Below are 22,965 nucleotides of genomic sequence, written 5' to 3'. Positions count from 1 at the left end.
AGAAGAGGTTTTAAAGAAAATGGAAGACAAAGCTAAGTTGATGCAAACTGTAAAAGACTTTTTACAAGTGTAGCCACCAAGATTCAGTAGATACTGGCATATAAAAAAATTGGTCGTTTCTTGTGTCCGACAGAGCTTCACGGGGCAAATCCAGACGCTCAATGGGTTCTAGATACCAATCACAGGATTCTTACAGGTCAAAGCAATGGGGGTGCTTTTACCTCCAAATCTGGAGGAAATAAAGTGCAACCCTACAGTAAACAGTCTCAATGACTTCCCTCTGCCATCACCAAGCACTTATCTTTTGGCAGCCCCCTTAGGGGGAAAACTAGCACTTCATGTTCAAAAGTGGCAGTTAATAACCCAGGACAAGTGGGTATTAAACATAGTATCCCAGGGATACATATTTCATTTCCACACTCTGCCAATTCCAAATGGTTGGTCAGATCTGCCACAAAATCAATGGGCAGAGGCACAGAAACAAGTTACGCTCCTCATGGATATGGGGGCTATTCAGCCAGTGCCAGAACAGGAAAAAGGACAAGGGTTTTACTCATGACTGTTCTTGGTACCCAGAAAAGACAATGCCTGGCGCCCAATGCTGGATTTATCAATTTTGAACACATTCTTGGACATACCAAAACTCAAAATGCTAACTTTGCAGCAGCTTCTGCCCATGCTGGGCAAGAACACTTGGCTAGTGACTCTAGACTTAAAAGAGGCATACCTGCATATCCCAGTAAGGGAATCGTGCAGAAGATACCTCTGCTTCAAGGCTGGTTTTATGCATTACCAATTCTCTGCACTGCCCTTTGGCTTATCTACTGCACCCAGGGTCTTTACAAAGTGCCTGGCACCAATAATTGTATTTTGCAGACAAAGAAGTATACAATCTATCCTTACTTTGACGACTGTCTCATTCAAGCAGAAAACAAGTACATTCTTCTTTAACATCTGGCGTTTGTGAAAAGGCTTCTAACATGCCTAGGGGGTACACAAGAAATGAAAAGAAATCACAACTGGTACCCTCTCAAAAGATAACATCCCTGGGTGCAAGCTTGAATACAACTGCCCAGATGGCTTACCTTACGCCAGACAAACAAAGGCAACTGACTATTTACTTCAAACAGATGGCAACAAAAACCCAGTTATCTGCAAGACAAATTCTGCAGGCTTTGGGGTTCATGGCATCTTGCATTCTACTGATTCCATATGCAAGACTGCATATGAGGAAACTACAGTGGTACCTAAAAAGTTTATGGAGTCAACATTGTCACAGTCTGGAAACAATGATTCCTCTCATTCCCTGCGTACAACAGGAGTTTCTTTGGTGGGCAGAGACTTGTCACCAGAACATGGGACGATCTTTCACTCTACCCCCTGCCAACCAAATCCTAACTACAGATGCATCAGACTATGCTTGGGGGGCCCACCTGCGGGGGAGATGCATTCAGGGCATATGGAACCCAAAACAAATGCATCTGCATATCAACCAGAAAGAGATGTTAGCTGTTCAGAATGCCCTGACAGCCTTCAAGGACTTACTTCATCCAGGACAACTACTGATAAAGACGAAGAACACCATGGTTATGTGGTACATAAACAAGCAGCGGGGCACACACTCTTACCCCCTTTGCAGACTAGCCATGGCATTGTGGGACACAGCCTTGACTTACCAAGTACATCTTCAAGCTCAATTCCTGCCAGGAAAACAAAATACTCTGGCAGACAACCTAAGCAGAAACCTTATGGACCCTCACGAATGGAAACTGGATCCACAAGTCTTCAGCATGATAACAAAGAAATGGGAGAGCCCGGACATAGATCTATTTGCCTCTCCCCAGAATTATCAACTGGACAAATTCTGCACAAGGACTTATCACAGACAAGCATGGAAAGTGGATGCCCTATCCTTAAGTTGGGAAAGCCTATCAGTCTATGCCTTTCCTCCTCTACCTCTTCTTCCCAAGGTCCTACTAAAGGTCAGTCAGACAAGAAAAACCAAAAATTATTCTAATTGCCCCGGACTGGCCTTGCCAACACTGGTACCCAATTCTGAGGAATATGTCTCAACTCCCTCCTTTGTACTTGCCTCAAATACCTTATCTACTGTCTCAGCAGAACAATCAAATCCTGCGCAATCAGCTCCAAACTCTGAACCTGGCAGCATGGCTGATCATGTAGTTATTCAAACAACACCTCTCAGTAAATCTGTGATGGATGTCATTTTGGAAGCCAGAAGGCCTAGTACTAGAAAATCTTATGCTGATAAATGGAAGAGATTCTGTGCTTGGAACCAAGCACAAGGAACTGACACAGCAAAGCCAAATATTCCTCTGATTTTACAATACTTGACTGAGATACTTGACAAGGGCCTATCTTTTTCATCAATAAAAATCCATGCCTCTGCCATCTCGGCTCATTACAACACAGAGCCACCGATCTTTTCTCACCCTTTGCTACAACAGTATCTTAGAGGGGCCAAAAATTTAAGACCTCCCAGAAGATCACCAATTCCTGCATGGGACCTCAATTTTGTGTTAGAAAAGTTCACCCTGCCTCCATTTGAACCAGCTGCTACTGCAGATATAAAGTTTTTATCCTAGAAAACAGCTTTACTTCTGGTAATCACTTTAGCAAGAAGGGTTTCAGAGCTACAGGCCCTCATCGCTGTGAAGCCTTTTATTATATTTTACCCAGACAGGGTGTCCCTCAGGGCCAATCCTTCCTTTATGGCTAAGGTGGTATCCAGTGTGGCTCTTAACCAAACTATTCACCTGCCAACTTTTTATCCAAATCTGCAGAACAAGGGGGAGCGGATTCTGCATTCCTTGGACGTGCACAGACAACTAAGATTCTACTTAAACATGACCAAATCTCTAAGAAAGTCTGAGCAGCTACTGGTGGCATTTGCTGCAGGATCAGAGGGAAAGGCTATTTCAAAGCAGTCTATTTCAAAGTGGATAAGCCACTGCATTCGTTTCTGCTATTTGCATCATGGTAAACCGGTGCCCAAGGGCATTAGGTCACATTCCACCAGGGCTGCATCTACATCAGCAGCGTTTCTCAGAGGGGTACCAACCAAAGACATTCTAGAAGCTGCTACTTGGAGTTCTGTTCATACTTTTACAAAGCATTATCATTTGCCTCTCTTCTCAAAGTCCAGGGCAGGATTTGCCACTGCAGTTCTGCAGGGCCTTATAGCTGCTACTAATGCTATTTAGTTCCAGCCTCCCATCCATAGCTTTGGGATTCTACCCAAATGTAATGACTGCAGCAGTGAAACACGAAGAACATAGTACAGTTGTGTACACTTACCATAAATGTAGATGTTCGAGTGTATTCACTGTTGCAGTCAGGGTTACCCACCCGCCATTCCCCTTTATTCTACAGCTTTTCTTTCCTTCACTATATTCTACAGCCTTTGTGGTATATTTGCTTTTAGATGGAGGTAAAGTTTATGTTGTGATAATTGCATATATTTAAAGTTTTATATATATATATATATATATATATATATATATATATATATATATATATATTTGCTCCCCATTTGGGGGGGGGGGGGCACCTGACATCTGGGGCAGGAAAAACTAAAGAAAATGGCGTCGGCTGCCTGATGTTCTTCATCTCACATTGCTGCAGTCCTTACATATGGGTAGTCCGCTGTCCTCGGTCGGCCCGAATACCAAAGTATTAGGCTGACGTCGGTCATGGCGCTCAGATCTGACATCAGAGCGTCAGGGTATAAAAGCGCATGACCGACGTCATATCCTCAGTCTTTTTTGCCGCATGGTCCGATGCAGAAGCAGCGTTGCAAGTGCCGTTCGGCGTTCTGAAATTTTCGTATTCTGAGTTTCAGACCGAAACCAAGTTGGGCTAAGTACCCCGTTAGGGAATATTTTTGTTTTTTCTTGCCTCAGTTAATTCCGGATGTCAGAAAAAGTGAATAATTGTATTTCTTGTGGGAAACAGATACCGCATAGGGATTATCACTCTCTTTGCATTCCTTGTTTGGGACCTGAGCACGGCGTGATGGTGTCGTTTTGTGCTAGGTTTAATAAGCGCACCATAAAGCGAAGGTTAGATTGCGCTAGGTTAGTCTTTGGTAGCGGTGTAATTATAATATGCCGTCAGATCCTCCGGCCGCTTCCTGAAGAAGCAAGACAAATCTTTGAAAACTAGACAGGATGATTCGTCCGTTTTGGACGCCGGTCCTGTAGAAGCTACAGTGGAACAGGTGGATCCGACTGAAGTTTCTGTTGAGTCTCAGGGGGAAACTTTGATTTTGCAGGATGTGGCCTCACAGGAGTCAGGTCAGGCTGAAGGGGCCTCTCAGGTTACTGTTCTCCCGTCTATGCCTAAGGTGGTTAGGCCTTCTGCTACTATTTCTAAGGCTTCTTCTAAGGGCAGGTCTGTTTTGCCTTCCTCTGGTGTCACTCCAGGTACTTCAGGGTCTGTGCCTAAAAGCACATGCTTAAAATGGCAGAAGATTTGATTACTTTAATTAGAGGTTCTATGCCCCCTCCTGATAAGAGGCCCAGGGTGGAGCCAGAGTTGGAAAGTTTGGATCAGGCCTCAGATGACTCAGAGTCTTCTGCTGAAGATATTCAAGATTTTCCCCCTTATTCGGATTCTGATGCAGAGGATTCCACTCCTTCTGCTTCTCCTCCAGAGGATTTTTCTTTTTCAGAAACTCTGCATTCCATGAGGGAGCATTTTAAGTGGGAAGGACAGAATTTCTCTGATTCATGGAAGAGGCTTAGGGAATTCTTGTTTTTACCACAGCATAGACCCTTGGCTATACCTCCTGTTTTGGATGTTGTTCAAGATGTTTTCTCGGAGGCTTTCCTTAATCCAGATTCTTTGCCTCCTGCGCCAGTTAAACCGGACAGGTATTACAGGGTGCCTGAGGCTCATAAATATCTGTATAAGAGTCCTAGGGCGGACCCGGAAACTATTAGTCAGGGGCCTAAGGGTCTTAGAGCCTCTGTTGTTAAGAATCCGGTTCCTCTAGATAAGGAAGCTAGAGCTTTGGATAGATGGGGTAAGAAGGTGTATACCTCTTCTACTTTAGCAATGAGGGCTTTAAATTGCCAGTTTCATATGTTGAAGTATCAGAATTTCCTCCTTTCTCAGCTAAAATCTAAAGTGGATGCTTTGGCAGAGGGCATTGAGTGTAAAGAATTGCAGGATTTAGTACATATATCTGAACAGGTGGGTAAGCATTCTTTGCAGTGTGGTTTTGATGCTGTACAGGCCTCTTCTAGGGTGGCTGCCACTGGTTCAGTTCTTCGTAGGCACGCCTGGCTTAAGGATCAGAATTTGTCCGAGCATGTTAAAACTAGAATTCTGGATGCCCCTTTGCAGTCTGAAGTTTTGTTTGGTCCCCCTGTGGAGTTGGTTTTGAAGAAAATGGAAGACAAGGCTAAGTCTATGCAGACTGTTAAAGATTTTTTGCAGGTGCAACCTCCAAAGTTTAGTAGAAATTGGCCTACTAAGGGGTGGACGTACCCTTCTTCTGATTCTCAGTCTAGGGGTAGATCTAGACGTGGCAGGGGCAGAGCTCATAGTACATTCAGGCCTAGAACTTGGAGTTCGCCTGCACAACCTGCAGGGGAAGGCAGGGGCCAGTCCTTTCGTAAACAGGCCCAATGACCTGCATTTTCAGCTGCCAGATTCTTCTTGCCTGGCAGCTCCTTTGGGAGGAAAGTTAGCACTTTTCAAGCAAAACTGGCTTTTAGTCACCCAGGACAAATGGGTGTTGGACATTATAAACCAAGGCTACAAGTTCTATTTCCATACATTGCCTCCTTTCACAGGCATGCCAGACGTTCCTCCTCGGCAAAGGATAGAGGCTCACAAGCAGATTTCTATACTTCTTCAAATAGGAGCTATACAGCCAGTTCCTCTGTCAGAAGTGGGCCTAGGATTTTACTCTCGCCTGTTTCTAGTACCAAAGAAAGGAAACACGTGGAGACCAATTTTGGATTTATCTATCCTCAACACTTATCTGGACATTCCAAAGTTCAAAATGCTGACGTTACAACAGCTTTTACCTCTGCTGGGAAAAGATCACTGGATGGTAACTCTGGATCTCAGAGGCTTATCTTCATGTTCCTATCAGGCCCAGTTGCAGGAGGTACCTACGTTTTCGGGCTGGAAATTTACATTATCAGTTCTCTGCATTGCCCTTTGGCTTATCTACTGCGCCCAGAGTGTTCACAAAGGTTCTGGCTCCAGTGATAGCCTTTTTCAGGTTAAGAGGAATACAGATTTATCCTTATTTGGACGATTGCCTGATTATTGCACAAGACAAGGACGAACTTCTTCATCATCTACAGTATGTGATGGTAGTGTTAAGATGCCTAGGGTATTCTGTGAGCGAAACAAAGTCCAGTCTAGTACCCTCTCAGGACATGTGCTTTCTGGGTGTGAGACTGAATACAGCTTCCCAGATCGGACAAACAAAGAAGCCTTTCTCTTTATTTCCATCAAATGTCTCTACAGTCCAGGCTGACTGCAAGGACAGTCCTTCAAGCCTTGGGGTTCATGGCATCTTGTATTCTGGTGCTTCCCAATGCCAAACTGCATATGAGGAAGCTTCAATGGTATCTCAAAAATGTATGGACACAACACTGCCAGGATCTAGACACTGTCATTCAGATAATACCTTGCATTCAGAAGGAATTTTGTGGTGGGCTCAGGAATGTCACCTAAACAAGGGACTCTCTGTGACCCGACCAGGGTCGAGTCAGATTCTAACGACAGATGCCTCAGACAAGGCTTGGGGAGCACACCTCAATGGAAAATGGGTGCAAGACACATGGCCTGTCAGACTTCAACATTTGCATATCAACTTGAAGGAGATGTTAGCAGTCCAATTTGCATTGATGGCTTTCAAGGATTTACTTCTCCCAGGGCAGGTGTTGATTCAAACAGACAACACTACTGTCATGTGGTACATCAACAAGCAAGGGGGAACCCATTCGTACCCTCTTTGCAGGCAAGCGATGATTTTGTGGGAGACTGCTCTCAGTTTACACCTCAATCTTCAGGCAAGGTTTCTACCAGGAGCACAGAACTCCTTAGCAGATGTGTTGAGCAGACAAATAGTGGATCCTCACGGTGGAAACTGGATCCTCATGTATTTCAAAAGTTGACAGTGTTATGGGGACTCAGACATAGATCTGTTCGCTTCTCCACTAAATTACCAGTTGCCAAAGTTTTGCACAAAACTGTTTCATCCCACAGCTTGGAAGGTGGATGCTCTATCATTCAGTTGGAGCAATCTTCATGTCTATGCCTTTCCACCTCTGCCTCTCATTCCCAAGGTACTCTTGAAGGCCAGACAAGACAGGCCATCCATGATTCTGATAGCGCCGGATTGGCCTCGACAGCACTGGTACCCACTACTGAGGAGTTTAGTACGGGAGCCTCCATGGCCTCTGCCTTTGATTCCGCATCTTTTGTCTCAGGAGGACAATCACTTCCTCAATGTCAAGATTCAGTCTCTGCATCTAACAGCCTGGCATCTCAGCTTCCACAACAAGTTTTGAATGTTATTTTGGAGGCCAGAAGGCCTAGTACAAGGAAAGTTTATGCTGATAAATGGAGGAGATTTTTTATTTGGAGCAAAGCGAAGGACTTTGATGTTTCCAAGCCTGATTCAAGTATTTCTCTTCAATATCTTACTGAGCTATTGGACAAGGGTTTGTCTTTCTCCTCGATAAAGGTTCATGCTGCAGCCATTTCTGCTCACTATGACTGTGACCCTCCTTTATTTTCTCATCCTTTGTTTAAGCAGTTTCTTAGAGGGGCAAAGAACATAAGACCCCCACGTAGAGCTCCTACTCCTGCTTGGGATCTCAATTTTGTGTTGGAAAAACTTACTCTACAACCTTTTGAGCCTGCAGCTACTGCCGAGTTAAAGTATTTATCATGGAAGACTGCTTTTTTGTTGGCCATTACCTCTGCAAGAAGGCTTTCTGAATTACAGGCCCTTATGGCAGTGGAACCTTTCCTGATTTTTCATAAGGATAGGGTATCTTTGCGTACTAATCCTTCCTTTATGCCTAAAGTGGTTTCTAGTGTGGCCTTGAACCAAACTATTCATTTGCCTACTTTTTATGCAAACGCCCAAAATAAAGGGAGAAGATTTTGCATACTTTGGATATTCACAGGCAGTTGCGTTATTATTTGAGCAGAACCAAAGGGTTCAGGCAGTCTCAGCAGTTGTTTGTTTCTTTTGCTTTGGGTTCTCAGGGAAAACCTGTGTCAAAACAAACTATTGCTAAATGGATTAGTTTTTGTATTTCTTTCTGCTATTCCCATCATGGTAAGGAGATTCCGGCTGGAATCAGACCTCATTCCACTAGAGCTACTGCCACTTCTACTGCCTTTCTAAGGGGTAGCTACAAAGATATTTTGGAAGCAGCCACTTGGAGTTCAGTACATACTTTTCTAAACATTACCACCTTCCTCTTTATTCTAAGTCTAGGGCTGGATTTGCCACTGCAATATTACAGGGCATTTTAGCAGCCCCTAATGCTTTATGATTTTGCCATCCTCCCTTTACCTCTGCTTTGGGATTCTACCCATATGTAAGGACTGCAGCAATGTGAGATGAAGAACATAGTACAGTTTTGTACCTACCATAAATGTAGATGTTGAAGATCCACATTGCTGCAGTCAATCCCTCCCTCCTTCCCCTCTGTAGTTTGGCATGGTTATATGGTTTGGGTGATGGTTGTTATTGGGCATGTTTTGGGAGGTATCCTGTTTTGGGCTGTGGCCTTTCTTTTTAGGGCCTTCTGACATCTGGGGCAAGAAAAGACTGAGGATATGACGTCGGTCATGCACTTTTATACCCTGACGCTCTGATGTCAGATCTGAGCGCCATGACCGACGTCAGCCTAATACTTTGGTATTCGGGCCGACCGAGGACAGTGGACTACCCATATGTAAGGACTGCAGCAATGTGGATCTTCGAACATCTACATTTATGGTAGGTACAAAACTGTACTTTTTATACCCCTGACGACCTGACGTCATGGAAGAGGAGACCATAACCGACACAGGACCCAAGACTTTGATATTCAGGCCGACTGAGGGCAACCTGCCAGCAGATTACCCAAATGTAATGACTGCAACAGTGAATACACTCGAACATCTACATTTGTGGTAAGTGTACACAAGTATACTTTTCACCTGTTCCCAAGTTTCAAAGAAGTTACCCAACAAGCCTGCCATTGTTCGTAAACAGAATCACCCTCCCCCAAAAGTAAAAAGGGTGGTAGAAGGATTCCGGCTGCTAAGGCTACCCAAAAGGCTCCTTTTCCTGACAAAGCAGGTGTTGTCTGACTATCCTTGCCCTGTTTTTCTCAGTCACATTTCTCTTTCTCTGTGTCTTCCCCTGTCCCTTCTTGTTTTGTTAAAGGTCACCAAAGACTCCACCATTCTTTCCATAATTTGCCAGGGGTATTACATGGTTTGGAAATCCCTTCTCCCTTTTTGGGCATTCCTCAGCCTCCTTTTTTCCAGAGGTGCTTCAGGGCCTTTTGGCTCAGTTAACAATTCAAGACGTTCCAACTCCTCAGAGGGGGAAAGGGTTTTACTCCAGAATGTTCTTGGTCCTCAGGGAAGGAGGCACCTGGAGACCCATTCTGGCAGTTTCTCAGCTAAACACCTTTTTGAAGGTGCCTTCCTTTTGAATGCTGTCCCTTTAAACCTTGTTTCCTCTTCTACTTCCTCAGGCTTTTCTAGTTTCCCTGGGTTTCAGCAATGCTTATCCCTTTTTTAGGAAGCTTTTACGATTTTCTGTTTGTTCCTTCCTGTCATTTTCAGTTCTGTGCTTTGCCCTTTGGCCTCTCTACTGCCTCAAGGGTCTTCTCCAAATGCCTCTCTCCTGTGATTGCTTTCTGCAAGTTGAGAGGGATACCAGGCTTTCCTTATCTGGATGACCTGCCATTCAGCCCTCTTCTCCAGAGATTTTGCTTCAGCATCTACATTTTGCTATTTCTCTCCTGCAAAGCCTGGGGTTTACCATAAATTTCCAAAAGTCATTCCTGACTCTGTCTCAGCCTTACCTCTCAACTTCTTAGAGCAAGTCTAGATAAAGCCATAAATGATTGGGGAACAAAGGTCCATAACTAGGGACATTTTTAAATGTTGCTCCTACAAATTCGGAATTTGATAAAATAACAGGTTTTGCATTAGCATGCATTTTCTGAAGGGTATGAAGTCTGAAACTGAAATGTCTGTCATTATTTTATGACTTCAATCCTCAATGATTTTTCATTGATTTGCCAGAAAACCACAATTTTATGAGGAAACAGGCCAAAAATATGAGTCAAAAATCTGGACAGTTGAGAGGTATGGTCTGGATCATGTTTTTCTGGTGTGCAGGCTCCAGATTCTTTCAGTTCTGACATCCCTGCTCCTCCCAAGGCTTTAACTGTGATTTCTTTCAATTCCTTCTTCCTCTGCCTTCAGTTGCAGGCAAGGAATTTCTGAGGGCTCTGGGTTGCATGGCTTACACAATTCCTATGCTTCCTCTGGACAAGCTTCGGGGTTTGTCTTCACTGGCTCAGGCTAGTAAAATGTTATTTTCCCAAAACGTACTACTACTACTTCGTTTACCTTTCCCAGTTACAGTGCTGTTGTGTGTTTGTAGTATTCTTAGCTGTATTTTCCTTGCGGCTGTCCTTTTGGGCCTTGTTTTTCTCTCTTCCTCTTATCTAGTTAAAAAATCCATTACAGTTAGAGGATTCTTTCACCTTCTTTCCTCCCTTAAGGAGTCACCATTTAAATTAGAGGTGTCTCCTCAGGTTAGAGGAGATTGTCGTTTAATTTAGAGACTTCTCCTCCTCCCTCTCCTTTCCATTTTTTCTTGTAAAAAAATTTTTCTATCTTGCTTCTACCTTTTATAGTAGTTAAAATTTACTGTTATGGTAGTTTCTTTCACAGGTAAACATGTCTAAAGAATCTGTTAAGGAGCACAAACAATCTGGATTTAAAAAGTGCGATTCATGCACTCAAAAAATCTCTATAACAGATGAACGTGTCCACTGTGTAGGACCAGTCCATCTCCAAGACTCCTGCTCCATTTGTCATAGCTTCAGTGCAAGGGTCTTACAGGAGAGGAAAAATAAGCTCATTTTAAGGGGCTTGTTGAAAGTTGAAGGTAATAACACCTCAAAACTGGATAAGTCTAAAAAGGCTGCTTCGTCTGCTCCTGTGTCTGAGTCGTCAAGCAGTTTCAAAGATACAGCATCCTCAGATCTGAAAGTTATCGGTTCCAACAAATCTGGTGCTCCCTTGGTTCCATTTGTCTCCTCGGAACCGTTGCTGAGCCAAAAAATGAAACTATCACCATCCTTGGAACCTGTTCATTCGGTGCCGCAATCTCCTTTGTTACAGTCTGTGACAGGTAGCCACAAATCGTCAAGCCATTCTTCTCGATCCTCCAGATTATCAGACGATGATGTGGAGTGGGTCGTAAAGAGGTTGCTCTGGACCCTGGCCCTAGCAGAAATTCTCTTGAGCCCAGCCCATTGCATTGTGGAGCCAGCAACTGTATCTCGCATAACTTTGATTCCTCCTCAGATTCGGACAAGTTCGGAGCCAGAGAGTATAGAAGTCGTTGTGCTGGAACCGGCAGAGCCAGTAGTCACTCCTGATATCTCGGCTCCGACGTCTGCTCTGATCTCGTCGATGTTGTCTTCCATCGAGGGATCCGGGGGTCGACGCTCCCTGGTTGGCTCTGGGGGGGATTCAGAACCATGTCGGAACCGACTCTCCCACTCTGCGCTTTGGCTCGGGTGAGTTTGGCTCCTGCATCAGCCTTGGAGCCACCCTCCTCGGTGCTGGAGAGATCTCCCGGCCCTCGGGACCGGAGTCTCTGTCGGCCAAGGATCGCGGTCCCTTTGAGGTGATGTGGAGTGTGCTGTCCACTGAGTCTGCTCCACCTTCAGCTCCAGTCTCTCTCCCCCAAAAAGGGCAGGTGTCCACCTCTTCTTCATCCCTCCATCACCCCCAGAGTAGAGAGTCAGTGCCCCAGGAAACCTCAATGGGTAAAACCTCCTGTTCCGATATCTCCCCGGAACATCCCCCTGAGGAGGTCCCTTGGAAAAGACAGTGTAAGAGGAAGCACATAGACTCCCCTGAGTCTGTCATTTCTGATACTGACTTGGAGACATCAGAAGTGTCCCCATGGTCGCCCTCTGAGGATGTCTCTTTTTCAGACATCCTGGAGATCCTTAAGCAGAGGGGAGGCTGGAAGTCCCTTTCCCCTTCTGAAGAAGATTTGGTATACCAGGAGGCATTTGGCTCTCACCCTCCACCTCTTGGGTGTCTCCACCTTTTGACCCCCTCCTGGGTGTAGTGAGTCAGAAGATGTGGGACTCTCCAGAATCAGTGGAGCCTGTTCATGGAAGCCAAATAAATTTATTATGGCCCCAGAGGACAGACAGTATCTGACTAAGGGAGTTCCAGTAGATGCGATGGTGGTGGCTGTGGCCACAAAGAAGGAGTTAGCTGAAACTTCTGCTTCTGTCGATCCACCAAATAAGGAGTCTCACACGATGGACAGGTACGGGAAGCATACTATTTCTTCAGTGGCCTTTACCTTGCAGTCGCTGAATTATTTATCACATTTCACCGAACTTCACAGGGATCTCCTAAAAGAGCTGGGAGATACCCTACAAGGTGCTACAGCCCAGGATTTATGGGATAAGATTAATTCTCAGCTTGCAACCTTAACCTCCATCACTAACTGATCCATGCACCTCATTTCCTATGCAACCGATGGAGCGAGCAGGGCAGCAGGCACAGGAGTAGCTCTTCGGAGACATTCCTGGATGCGCCTTTGCGAGTTTGCCGAACACTTCAGATCTTTTTTCATTGACGCCCCCTTTGATGGCTTGTTCTTGTTTGGGCCGAAAGTGAAAGAGACTCACCAGGAACCAACAAGATGGTAAGACTCTCTCTGCCGTTGGAGTCCGTTTTTCCGCCCCTACCAGACCCTACTCTAAAGAACAGAAGAGCGGAAAGATGTGGCTCCGGAAGTCCAAAGGAGCCTTATCTGATGCTCATGGTGATCCTTGCCCCAGGGACAGAGGGGGAAATAACAATAGAAGACGCCTTCCACGTGGTAGAGGAGGTCTGCAGAACCAGGGCAACAGAGATACTTTCTCTGGTTGGCCCTTCTCACGCCTCCTGAAAGGAGGCCCGACTGTCTACCTCTGGAGGCAGTCAGGGGGGTGGCTAACGCTGTACCCAAAAGCCTGGCTGAATCTGACTCAAGACAAATGAGTACAGTCCATTATATCCAGGGGTTATAACATTCCGTTTCACTGTTCACCTCATCAGTCAAAGTTTATCCCAGACATTCCACACGGTCAAAGGGATCAAGCAACACTAGAAATTCAAACGTTGCTAGGAAAAAGAGTCATCCAAGAAGTCCCCGCAGACCAGCTAGGATCTAGAATTTACTCAAGGTTCTTTTTAGTTCCAAAAAAGACCGGGACTGGAGACCCATATTGGATCTCAGCAGACTAAACAAGTCAGTGAAGAAGTCAAACTTTCGACGGTAACACTGCAGTCTACACTCTCTTTTCTGGGACAAGACAATTGAAATCCAAGGTTATAGCAGACGGGCTAAGCAGAGCTATTCTCATGCCTCACGAGTGGTCCCTGAATCAGGAAGTTGCAAATCAAATTTTTCGCAAATGAAGCAAACCTTGCTGCGACCTTTTTGCCACTCCCTTCAGTGCCAAATGCAGCAACTACTTTGCCCTCATTTCCCCTCTGGGAACGTCACCGAGGGATGCACTCATCCACGATTGGCCCCTGGGACTTCTTTACCCCCCCCCCCCCGTTTCCTTTGATTCCAAAAGTTATTCAGAAAGCCAAGTCATTGAGTCTCAGGTTAATCCTCATTGCTCCATACTGGCCTTGTCAGATTTGGTTCCCTTTCCTTTGACCTCACCTTCAGGAGGCCCCATGGATCCTGGACCCAGTGCCAGATCTTCTGACACATCAGTCAGGAATGCTCCATCCTGCCCTTCAGAACCTCAAGCTGACAGCTTGGTTTCTCCACTTCCAATCTTAGCCAGGCTTCCAGAATTATCCCCCTGCAGAACGCCACATTTTGGTCTTCTCGCACAAAAAGACAACTAGGAAACTTTACGCAAGCAAATGGAAGAGGTTTTCTTGTTGGGCGGACAAAAAGCACATAGATCCTTTTACAGCCTCTATACCTGCAATTTTGGAATTCCTGACAGAAAGTTTTAATCAAGGAGTAGTGGCGGCCACTATTCAAGTTCAACTAGCCGTTATATCTAATTATCACGTGGGGGAACTCTAATCCAATGTAATGTCCCACAAGTTATGCAAGGCCTTCCTCAGGGGTACTTTCCTGTTAAGTCCTCCTGTAAGAAAACCTCCTCCCCCCATGGGATCTAAATTTAGTATTATCAGCGTTTATTCTTTCCCCCTTCGAACCAGCATCCTCTTGTTCTTTAAAATTTTTATCCTGGAAAACTCTCTTTCTAACAGCAGTTACCTTAGCTGAGTGGGTTTCAGAGTTGCAGGCCTTATCCATCCGTCGTCCCTATTCGATCTTCCACAATGATAAGAGTTTGCCTCAGAACAAATCTCTCCTTCTTACCAAAAGTCTGTTCTGAAACAAATTGAAACCAGTCTATAGAATTGCCTGTGTTTTTTCCTAATTATAGCAACAAGGCAGACTTTAAGCTTCACCAATTGGATGTACATAGACAACTGCACTTTTATCTATACAGGACAAAAGATTTCCAAAAATCAGATCAGTTGTTTGTGCCCAATTCAGAAACAAAAAGGGCAGTCTCAAAAGTTACTTTGTCCAAATGGCTTACTGAGACGATCAAATGTGTTTATCAATCTCATATTAAAGAACCGCCAGGGAAAGTGAAAGGACATTCAACTAGAGCGGTGTCTACTTCCATTGGATTCAATTTGTGCTGCTGCTATATGGGTCAATCCTCACACATTTGTCTCTCATTACAAAGTAGATGTGGCCTCCTGGGAACAGAGCAGTCTTTGGTTCCACTGTCCTAAAGAGTTTATTCCCTTGAGCCACCCAAGAAAAAGGTGCTGGGGACTCTGTCCCAACCAGCAAGAATGCAGGCGAGATGGGACAACATAACATAAAGAAGTTATGTACTCACCAAAATGTTCCATGTTTGTTGTCCAGTATCTTGCCTTCATTCTTGCGTCCCACCCAGCCATCCCCCTCCTGGAGGATCTAGAGGAATTTTTACAATTGGCAAATATGGTCTGATTCCCATCTTGCCTTCCTTTTACCTTTATGACCAATATATTTCATATATTTTCTCTTTCTGTATGTTAATCATATCATAGGGAGCTCTCTCCCTCAAACGAGGTCTGGGGAACAGCTGCCAAGCACCATGGGATAGATTATAGCCTCGAGCCTGTAGATGCTCTCGAGCTTTGGTATACGGCCGAGTCGGGAACCCAACTAGCAAGAATGAAGGCGAAGTACTGGACAACAAACATGGAACGTTATGGTGAGTACATAACTTCTTTTTCTTGGATACCTAAGGCCATTTTGTTTTTTTTTTCATGGGAAAAGCCTTCCTTCTTTTAAGGCTAATTCTACTAGGGCTGTGGCTTCTTCTGGTGCTTTTTTCAGGGGTTTGGATACTAATTCTATTCTTGAGGCAGCTACCTGGACTTCTTTGCATACCTTTACCAAGAACTATAAGTTGGATGTGATTTCTAGGGCCAGAGTTGATTTTGCTAGGGCCATTCTCCATGGCTTCCTAGAGGGTGTTGCTGGCCCTTCCTTCTCTATATCTTCTGCATGAACTTTTGTATTCTACCTATTGTAAAGAATACTGCATCAGTAATGTGGAAGAACATAGTACAGTTGTGTAAAATCTTACTATAACAGTAGATGTCTTTCTGTTCACTGTTGCCTTATTCACTCCCTCCGTCCCCCTCCCTCTGGTCCTTTTTTCTTCTGGATGTGCTTATTACCAGATTTTATCCTTAGGCTGTCATTTCTGCTGGGGCTATTCAGCTCTGAGGATGGTACATCCAGACATCACCTTTATGACCTATGCAGTGCGCAGGGATCATACGTGTGATGAATGGCGTATCCATTACAACCTAACGGCTTTGGTATAATGGCTGGATGTCAGGCGGCCCTAGGTAGGGGATCCCTGTTATAAAGAATACTCCAACAGTGATGAGAAGGACAGCTACTGTTGTGGTTAGATTTTACATAACTGTACTTTCTCGAGGATACCACGGGGAAACTGTAGCTCCTGCCCTGTCCGTTTCACTGACATTCAGAGTAAAGGTGTCAAAGTCAGGTGCTGCATTTATGCTGTAATGCTGTTCATGTTGTGGAAATGAGCGGTGCAGTTCATTTCACTGTAGGGAGCACCAAGCATATTCTGACTGATGGACACCTCTTATTTGTCAGTACTGCAGCAAGAGACTAGCTGTCCTGAGTCTGGTATGCTTTTTTGCAGGAAGTCTGTGAAATTGGCCACCACATTTTTAGTCATGTAATTTACAAACTAAATGACTCCAACTAGAAACAACTTTGGATAGAATAATGATAGAAATCCTATAACTGCTACTGAGGGTGACATATACTTGCCAGCTTAGGAAAAAAAAAATATTGTAGCACCATGTTACATGGGAGGTCATTTAGGATACTGAGACCCAGACTTCCCGCAGCTTGCAGTTACATGAAAAGGGAGACAATGTGCAGCCACTGTGTAGAAGTATATGTTAAGCACAACTTCAAGATTTAGCCCTATACACTGGCAGGGATCTTGATGTTGCTTACATTTAATAACTACAGAAAAGCAGATGAAATATCAGTGACTTTCAGTGGGTAATTTTTAGAGACCGCTATATGCATGCTGTCACTTGCAAATTCAGTGCACTTAACTTAATCACAGTCATTGGTAGCTGATTTTGTTTTCATTCTGGTGTCTGCTGTGAAACAGTTGTAGGAAATAAGACAATACTTTGGCTAGGAAATGGGTATCCTACTACTATTACTACTGCTGTGGACAAAAGGAGGGCATGGCTTTTTCTGTCTTGTCGTACCACAAGTCAGGTTTGACAGGATGGGCATGCGTAACATCTGATAATTACACTTTCCCAGTTAGCCGAGGACAGTAGCAGTTCCCATCAAACCTTTGGGGATGTGGAAAAATGTAATGTTGTGTGACATGATTCTTGGATGAATGAGGAAAGTTTCACCTTTGTAGTCATGTTGTAAATTTACTAGATTGATTATTTAGTACTAAGATTGACGTAGTCTCTCTTTTCCAGTCAGGAATACAGCATATTGTACAGTCAGTACCTTGAAGGCAGATTGGAGGCAATTTTCTTTTGTCGATTGATACTGTGGGTAGAAAGGGGAGAGTCGTGTTCCATGCCTGTAGGAAGAGGCTTAGACATAGAATATGGAAACGGAAGGCTCCTTCATACATTTGTTTATGTGAAACGGTGGAAGCAGAGAGGAGGGTGACAGTGATTAGGAGTCTAGGCATGTTTGCTTCTGCTTTGAATCAAAGTGGTGCTTCACTTCCATCTCTGCAGATGTTCCCAGGTTGCTTTTTAGTGCAGGAGGATTTCACAGTACATTCTCATTCTGAGAAGGCAAGAGCATTGTGCGCTCTAGCGAAGGTGATCCTGAGAGGCGTTGACATGGCTACAAGCCAGCATTTGAGATCAGAAAGAAAGAAAGAAAAAAAAAGCTCAGACAGTGAGTTAAGACCATTTTTCAAAGCACTGTAAACCATTGTCTTCCCTACCCCCCAGTCCTGGTTATAAAATGCAGATTTGATTTTTAGCACTTTCTCAACTGCGGCACAGAAGTCATCCCATTAAATCATATTATAAGGGAGCAGTTGTGACTGGTTAGCTATGCAAGTCATATATCGCATTTTGTCAGTTTTAAAATTCTGTATTTTATATATCATGGGGAGGGGGGAAGTGAACAGCTGTCATAACACTCTGTGCCGAAAATCAGCTTGAATAGAATGCCTTGTCTTCAGTTTGTAAGCACTCTGGAACAAAACTGTCTTTGAATGAAGAAAACACTTTGGTTTGTTCAAGGGTTTTTATTCACCGGTCTTCATGTATGCTGTTTTGATCTCATTCGAATTTCAATCCCAGTTCAAATTTTCTTTTTTGCAATTATTTATTTATTTTTCCTTGTAAAGGATGATGTAAACTCAAGGAAGCAGGTTGTGTTTACATTCTGCAGAAAACTTTAATCAGATGACTGGTTAACATAGTTTTGAACTGATTAATTTTTCATTCCACTTTTTACATGGTAGGGTGGCAGGTTGCCAGCTATTAAGTCATTATCTTGTAGAGCTCATTATTAGGCAGATCTGTGTGTGATTGCTGAAGCTAAGCTGTCACTTTTCCTTTCACTGCAGACCTTCATGCACACTGTGCTTTCTGTGCCAAATGCTCGCAGCTGGTCTCATTTAGAACCCTGAAAACTTCAATGCAAAACTTGCATGCATTTTTAGGGACAAGTCTTGGGGTACATTCCCATGGTTGAGAATTTCTTTCTTGTGCTTTCCACTTTGATATGCAGAGCTTTTGCTTCAGGAGCTGCAGAGATTTCCCTGTGTACCTAGCAGCAGAACAAGCCTAGCGTAATCATAGAGAAGGAGCAGTGGTGCTAAGGGAATAGGCAATTAGGGCAGTGTGTAAGGAATGCATAATCAGATCTTAAGCTGTTATCTAGATTTTTTTTAAGCTTCTAGTGATTTTTTTTTTGTCTTTGTAGACGTTCCTGCATGAAGCCACAGCCAGACTGATGGCTGGAGCCAGTCCAACCAGAACACACCAGCTGTTAGATCGAAGTTTGCGGCGGAGAGTCACACAGAGCAGTCATGGAGGTGAGGAATGTGAACATTAGAAGCTGTGTCAGGGGGATTAGCTGCATCAAGCCTGCAGTGCTGCGCACAAGTTTACTGAAGCAGTAAACTGCTAGTTTGTTTGCCAGTTCCTTTTATAATAAATTGGCATGCCCTTGTTTATCTGATTTATACCATTTAAATTGTACAGTTCCCACTCCCCAAGCTTTCTAACAGCTTTTAAAACTCATCTGTTAGGTTTGTCAGGTAGTTCCCATTCTGTGGGCAATGTGCCTTAATTCTACAGATAGAATACCCTTCCAAAGCAGTTAGTTAATTCACAGGTGCATCAAATGCTTAGAATTTCATTTTATTTATTTATTTTTTTATTTTTGTTATAGTTGGAGACTTGGAGACACACCCTGGTCAAAGAGAACATGCTGAAGCCCTCCTGTTGGCATGCCGCTATCTTCCTCCCACCTTTCTGTCAGCACCGGGACAGCGAGTGGGCATGCTTGCTGAAGCTGCTCGGACCTTGGAGAAACTTGGTGATAAGCGAACGCTCCATGACTGTCAACAGATGATTATGAAACTTGGCAGCAGCAGTACTGTTGCTTCTAGTTAGAAGCATTAGCCTTACCCAGGATAATCCATTTTACACGGCTCCCCCTGCTGAGTGGCTAACTGCCTGAATCAAAGAAAAGGCAACGGCTTCAGTATTTAGAGACAAAAGAAACTACATACAAGCCTTTCCAGTTTCAAATCTACTGATCCCTCTCAGACTTTTGGCATACTTGCAGGAGTGAAAGAAACTGTGATGTCCAGGCATCCTCCACTATCTCTTTCTTCTCTTTGGACCTAATGTTGAAATAATATGTCCACCTGGTGTCTTTATAGAATCTTTTCACATCTCAAGCATTTCCACAGATATGACTTTCTCACTCTCTCTTGTCTGGCAAATATTTGCAGTGAGATTTTGTCATCTCTGTGTAAAAGCAGACTATGTTCCTAGTACCTTGATAGTGGCACTTTTCCCATATAAACCTACAGACTTTGTATCAACACATATTTTTTTGTTGGAACCATGCAGTGTGTAACTAGTGAGATGTTTGATTTGTTGGTACTGTATTTGGGCTTGAGAAATCCTGGTTGATAGTCATATCAGCCTGGCCAGGATGCGTTTTGGCTTAGTGCTGTTAGGTACTTCCAGATTTTCTTGGTGTCCTGAGCTCACCAAGTGTATCGAAGTCTCCCTCATATGTTTTAAAAATGCCCCTAGAGCATGAGGAATGGTAGTTTGGTGATGCAACCTATTGTGACGAGTAATGGGGTATCTTAATGTCATGGGAGCTAGTGGCACAGTATTTGGAAATGTGGCTGTAAACTGAAGTTTCCTGGCCAAAGTTTCCACGAAAGGAGTGGTTTTATGTGATGAAAGTCTGCTTTTGAAGAGACTAAAATGTTAATTGAATAACCTGAGACTTGGGCTGACTGATTTTCTTAGTTTTAAAATGTGGAATAATATCTCAACTGTTGTCTGTCATGTCACTCTTTGGCATCAAAGAATGTGGCTTCTTGTTGGGCTGGGTCACCAATGTAACACACACTGCTGACAGCATGAGTTGAAGTGGCAGGCCCACTGACACAGAAGTAAGGTGTCTCTATGGCAGCTGGACTTCAGGCTGCTGAGCTTAGGGTGCCAGTAGGGTTGATCATTACTCATGGTTAGCATGTGGTAACAAGTGGGATGTGTGTGCATGTATTTGAGATCCAGAGAGGAGATGGATACTGCTTCAGGGATGAATGGCAGAAGGAACTCACAGCTGATGCATTTTGCATCACTCACCACATTTTACTGGCTCAAGTGGGGGATACAAAAGAAAAGAAAGAAAAATGGCTCTTAAAAGACTATCTTTAAAAATAAATAATGAAAAGGGGCTGTTAAAAGAATTTCTAATTGGCTAACCACAACTTATAGAAAGTAGGACTTTCTGTCACAAGCTAACCAAAGTAATGTGCCTGGGTTTTTGTATACAGTAACCAAAAAAACATGTTCCATGTTGAGGAAATTTCCTTCTCAAGGGTGTGTGCGTGTGTGTGTGTGTGTGTCTTTGTGTGTGTGTTTTGTGGGTTGTTCAGCTTGTCCTTGGGTGTTGGTGTGCAAGCTCAGCTGAATGATACAGAACTGCATGTGTGCTGAGGAGGGAGGGAGGAATTGTCACCATGTTCAAGGAAGTGTCACTTTAACAGGACAGTAGTAGCGTATCACAAAAACAATTAAATGGTTTTGCACAGTGATTTTCTGAAGTCTAATTGTGACATATAGTGTAAAATATGATGTCCTTCTAGTCATCTGTTGCAGTATTTATTACATGAAGGAGTTCCCTGCCATAGGCGACCTGCCGTCAGCCAGTATGCAAAAGACTTTTATTACTGTAAGGTATGTGGTACGTCGCACGTAGGCTGTGATCAGACATCATCCGTAAAAGTGACGCACACACGCACCATCCTCAGAACTTCTCTATCACTAGATGGTTCTTAAACCACTACCCTGAATTTTTTTTTAGTGTTTTTTTTAAATCAGTGTTTTTGTCCACACTTGCAACAGGGACTGTTGCCAGGGTTTTACTTTTTCTTCACTGGATTGCTGTGAAACACGTCAGTTGAGTTACATCAGTGTTTTTATACCAACATGTGTGCTATGAGTGTACTTGGTTTAATTCATTCAGGCCAAGTCATTTATTAAAATGATTGCAGGAAAACATTTGGTACTGAAGTAATGAACTGAAAAGGCATGCATATGTCTTTTTAATTCCTGCCCTTTATTTAGTTTTAAATGTGCCCAGATTTAGAGCATGTTCATGAACCTGATTTTTGTAGCAGGACTTCCTCTGACTTCCTTTATTTCACAGTTGCCTAAATATCTACCCAGTTTCCCCAAAATGAGTATTTTATGTGCCATTGAGATTAGGAACTGAAGTACAGAGGACTGATTTATTTAAAAAAATGATTTCATTAATATTGTTGGAGTTTAGAAAACACTTCTTACAGGTTTTCGAACTGCAGAGATGAAACTTCAAACAAAGGCAGATCAAGTATTTATGTAATTATTATAATTATTTATAGTGTGTGTGTTGTTGTTCCTTGCCTGCTGGAGTTCACTGCTGGTACAGGGGATAATTTTTTCAGAAAACGTCAGACATTTTCTTACCACATCCTTCCTAAGATGTCGAATTGGATGCACACAGATTATTCCGTTTAGATAATCGAGCCTGTTGTCACAAATTTGAGCTTGCTTGTGTTGACAAATCCAAGAAGAGGCCTCAGGCATGCGTACATCAATTATGCATATATTTCTTATGCTTTGGGGGGGTTTGGGTGTCTTTACCTTGTGGGGGTGATCCCAACTAGTTGCCTTGTAAATATTTTACTGACTCCTGTACTATAAACTGCACTAGCCTTATTTTCTGGGCTTTTTGTTTTTCAAATTAAAAAAAATGTATATGTATAATTTTACTTTTCAAACATTATTTTCATAGTTTAATAAGATATTTTGTACAGACAATAGAAGACCTATTTATAATTTTTTAAGGAATGTTTTTGAAGCAGTAAAAATTATATTTCATAGACTGATGTCCTTTTGCTTTGCCCAGGATCTTTTTTTGTATGGGTTGAAGCAAAGACCGATTACATTTTGGATGTTTTAAGTTGCTAAACAAAACGGTACTGGACTGTAATTTTGATTTTAGAAAAAAAAAGTAAGAACTTTTTAAAAATAAAAACAAAAATAGTATTACATGGATTTTCTGTTCTCTTATTTTTAGTTAATGTCATACTTTTGTTTTGCAGAAGACACAGTTTTGTTTACATTTTTCCTCCTTCTTCCCTCTGAAATGGCATTGCATTACCTTGTTTTACTACATCTATAATACTATTGTTTACTGTCATTAGATCCAGTGAAAGCCTTTGTTGATCCTGTGTCTCCATTCTGTGGAGCCTTATTTGGTGATGTAATGCTCTGATCCTGCAAGAAATCTGAGGTATCTTCTGCAATTTGGTC

General features: G+C 43.3%; 1 protein-coding gene across 1 annotated transcript in view; it reads left to right on the top strand.

Annotated features, from left to right (window-relative positions):
* SREBF1 (sterol regulatory element binding transcription factor 1) overlaps nt 1-22,701 on the top strand; it is a 631,726-nt gene extending 609,025 nt beyond the window's left edge. Inside the window, exons 18-19 of the mRNA XM_044088935.1 lie at nt 18,836-18,947; nt 19,307-22,701. Of these exons, the coding sequence (XP_043944870.1) occupies nt 18,836-18,947; nt 19,307-19,530 (336 nt within the window). The 3' untranslated portion in view covers nt 19,531-22,701. The remainder of the gene's footprint in view (nt 1-18,835; nt 18,948-19,306) is intronic.
* Nucleotides 22,702-22,965: the final 264 nt, after the last annotated feature.

Source organism: Protopterus annectens, chromosome 12.part0 (assembly GCF_019279795.1).
Source record: "Protopterus annectens isolate FY-2018-M chromosome 12.part0, PAN1.0, whole genome shotgun sequence".
Taxonomy (NCBI): Eukaryota; Metazoa; Chordata; order Ceratodontiformes; family Protopteridae; genus Protopterus; species Protopterus annectens.
The sequence above is the reverse complement of the archived record's forward strand: the minus strand, read 5'-3'. Positions and strand labels throughout refer to the sequence as shown.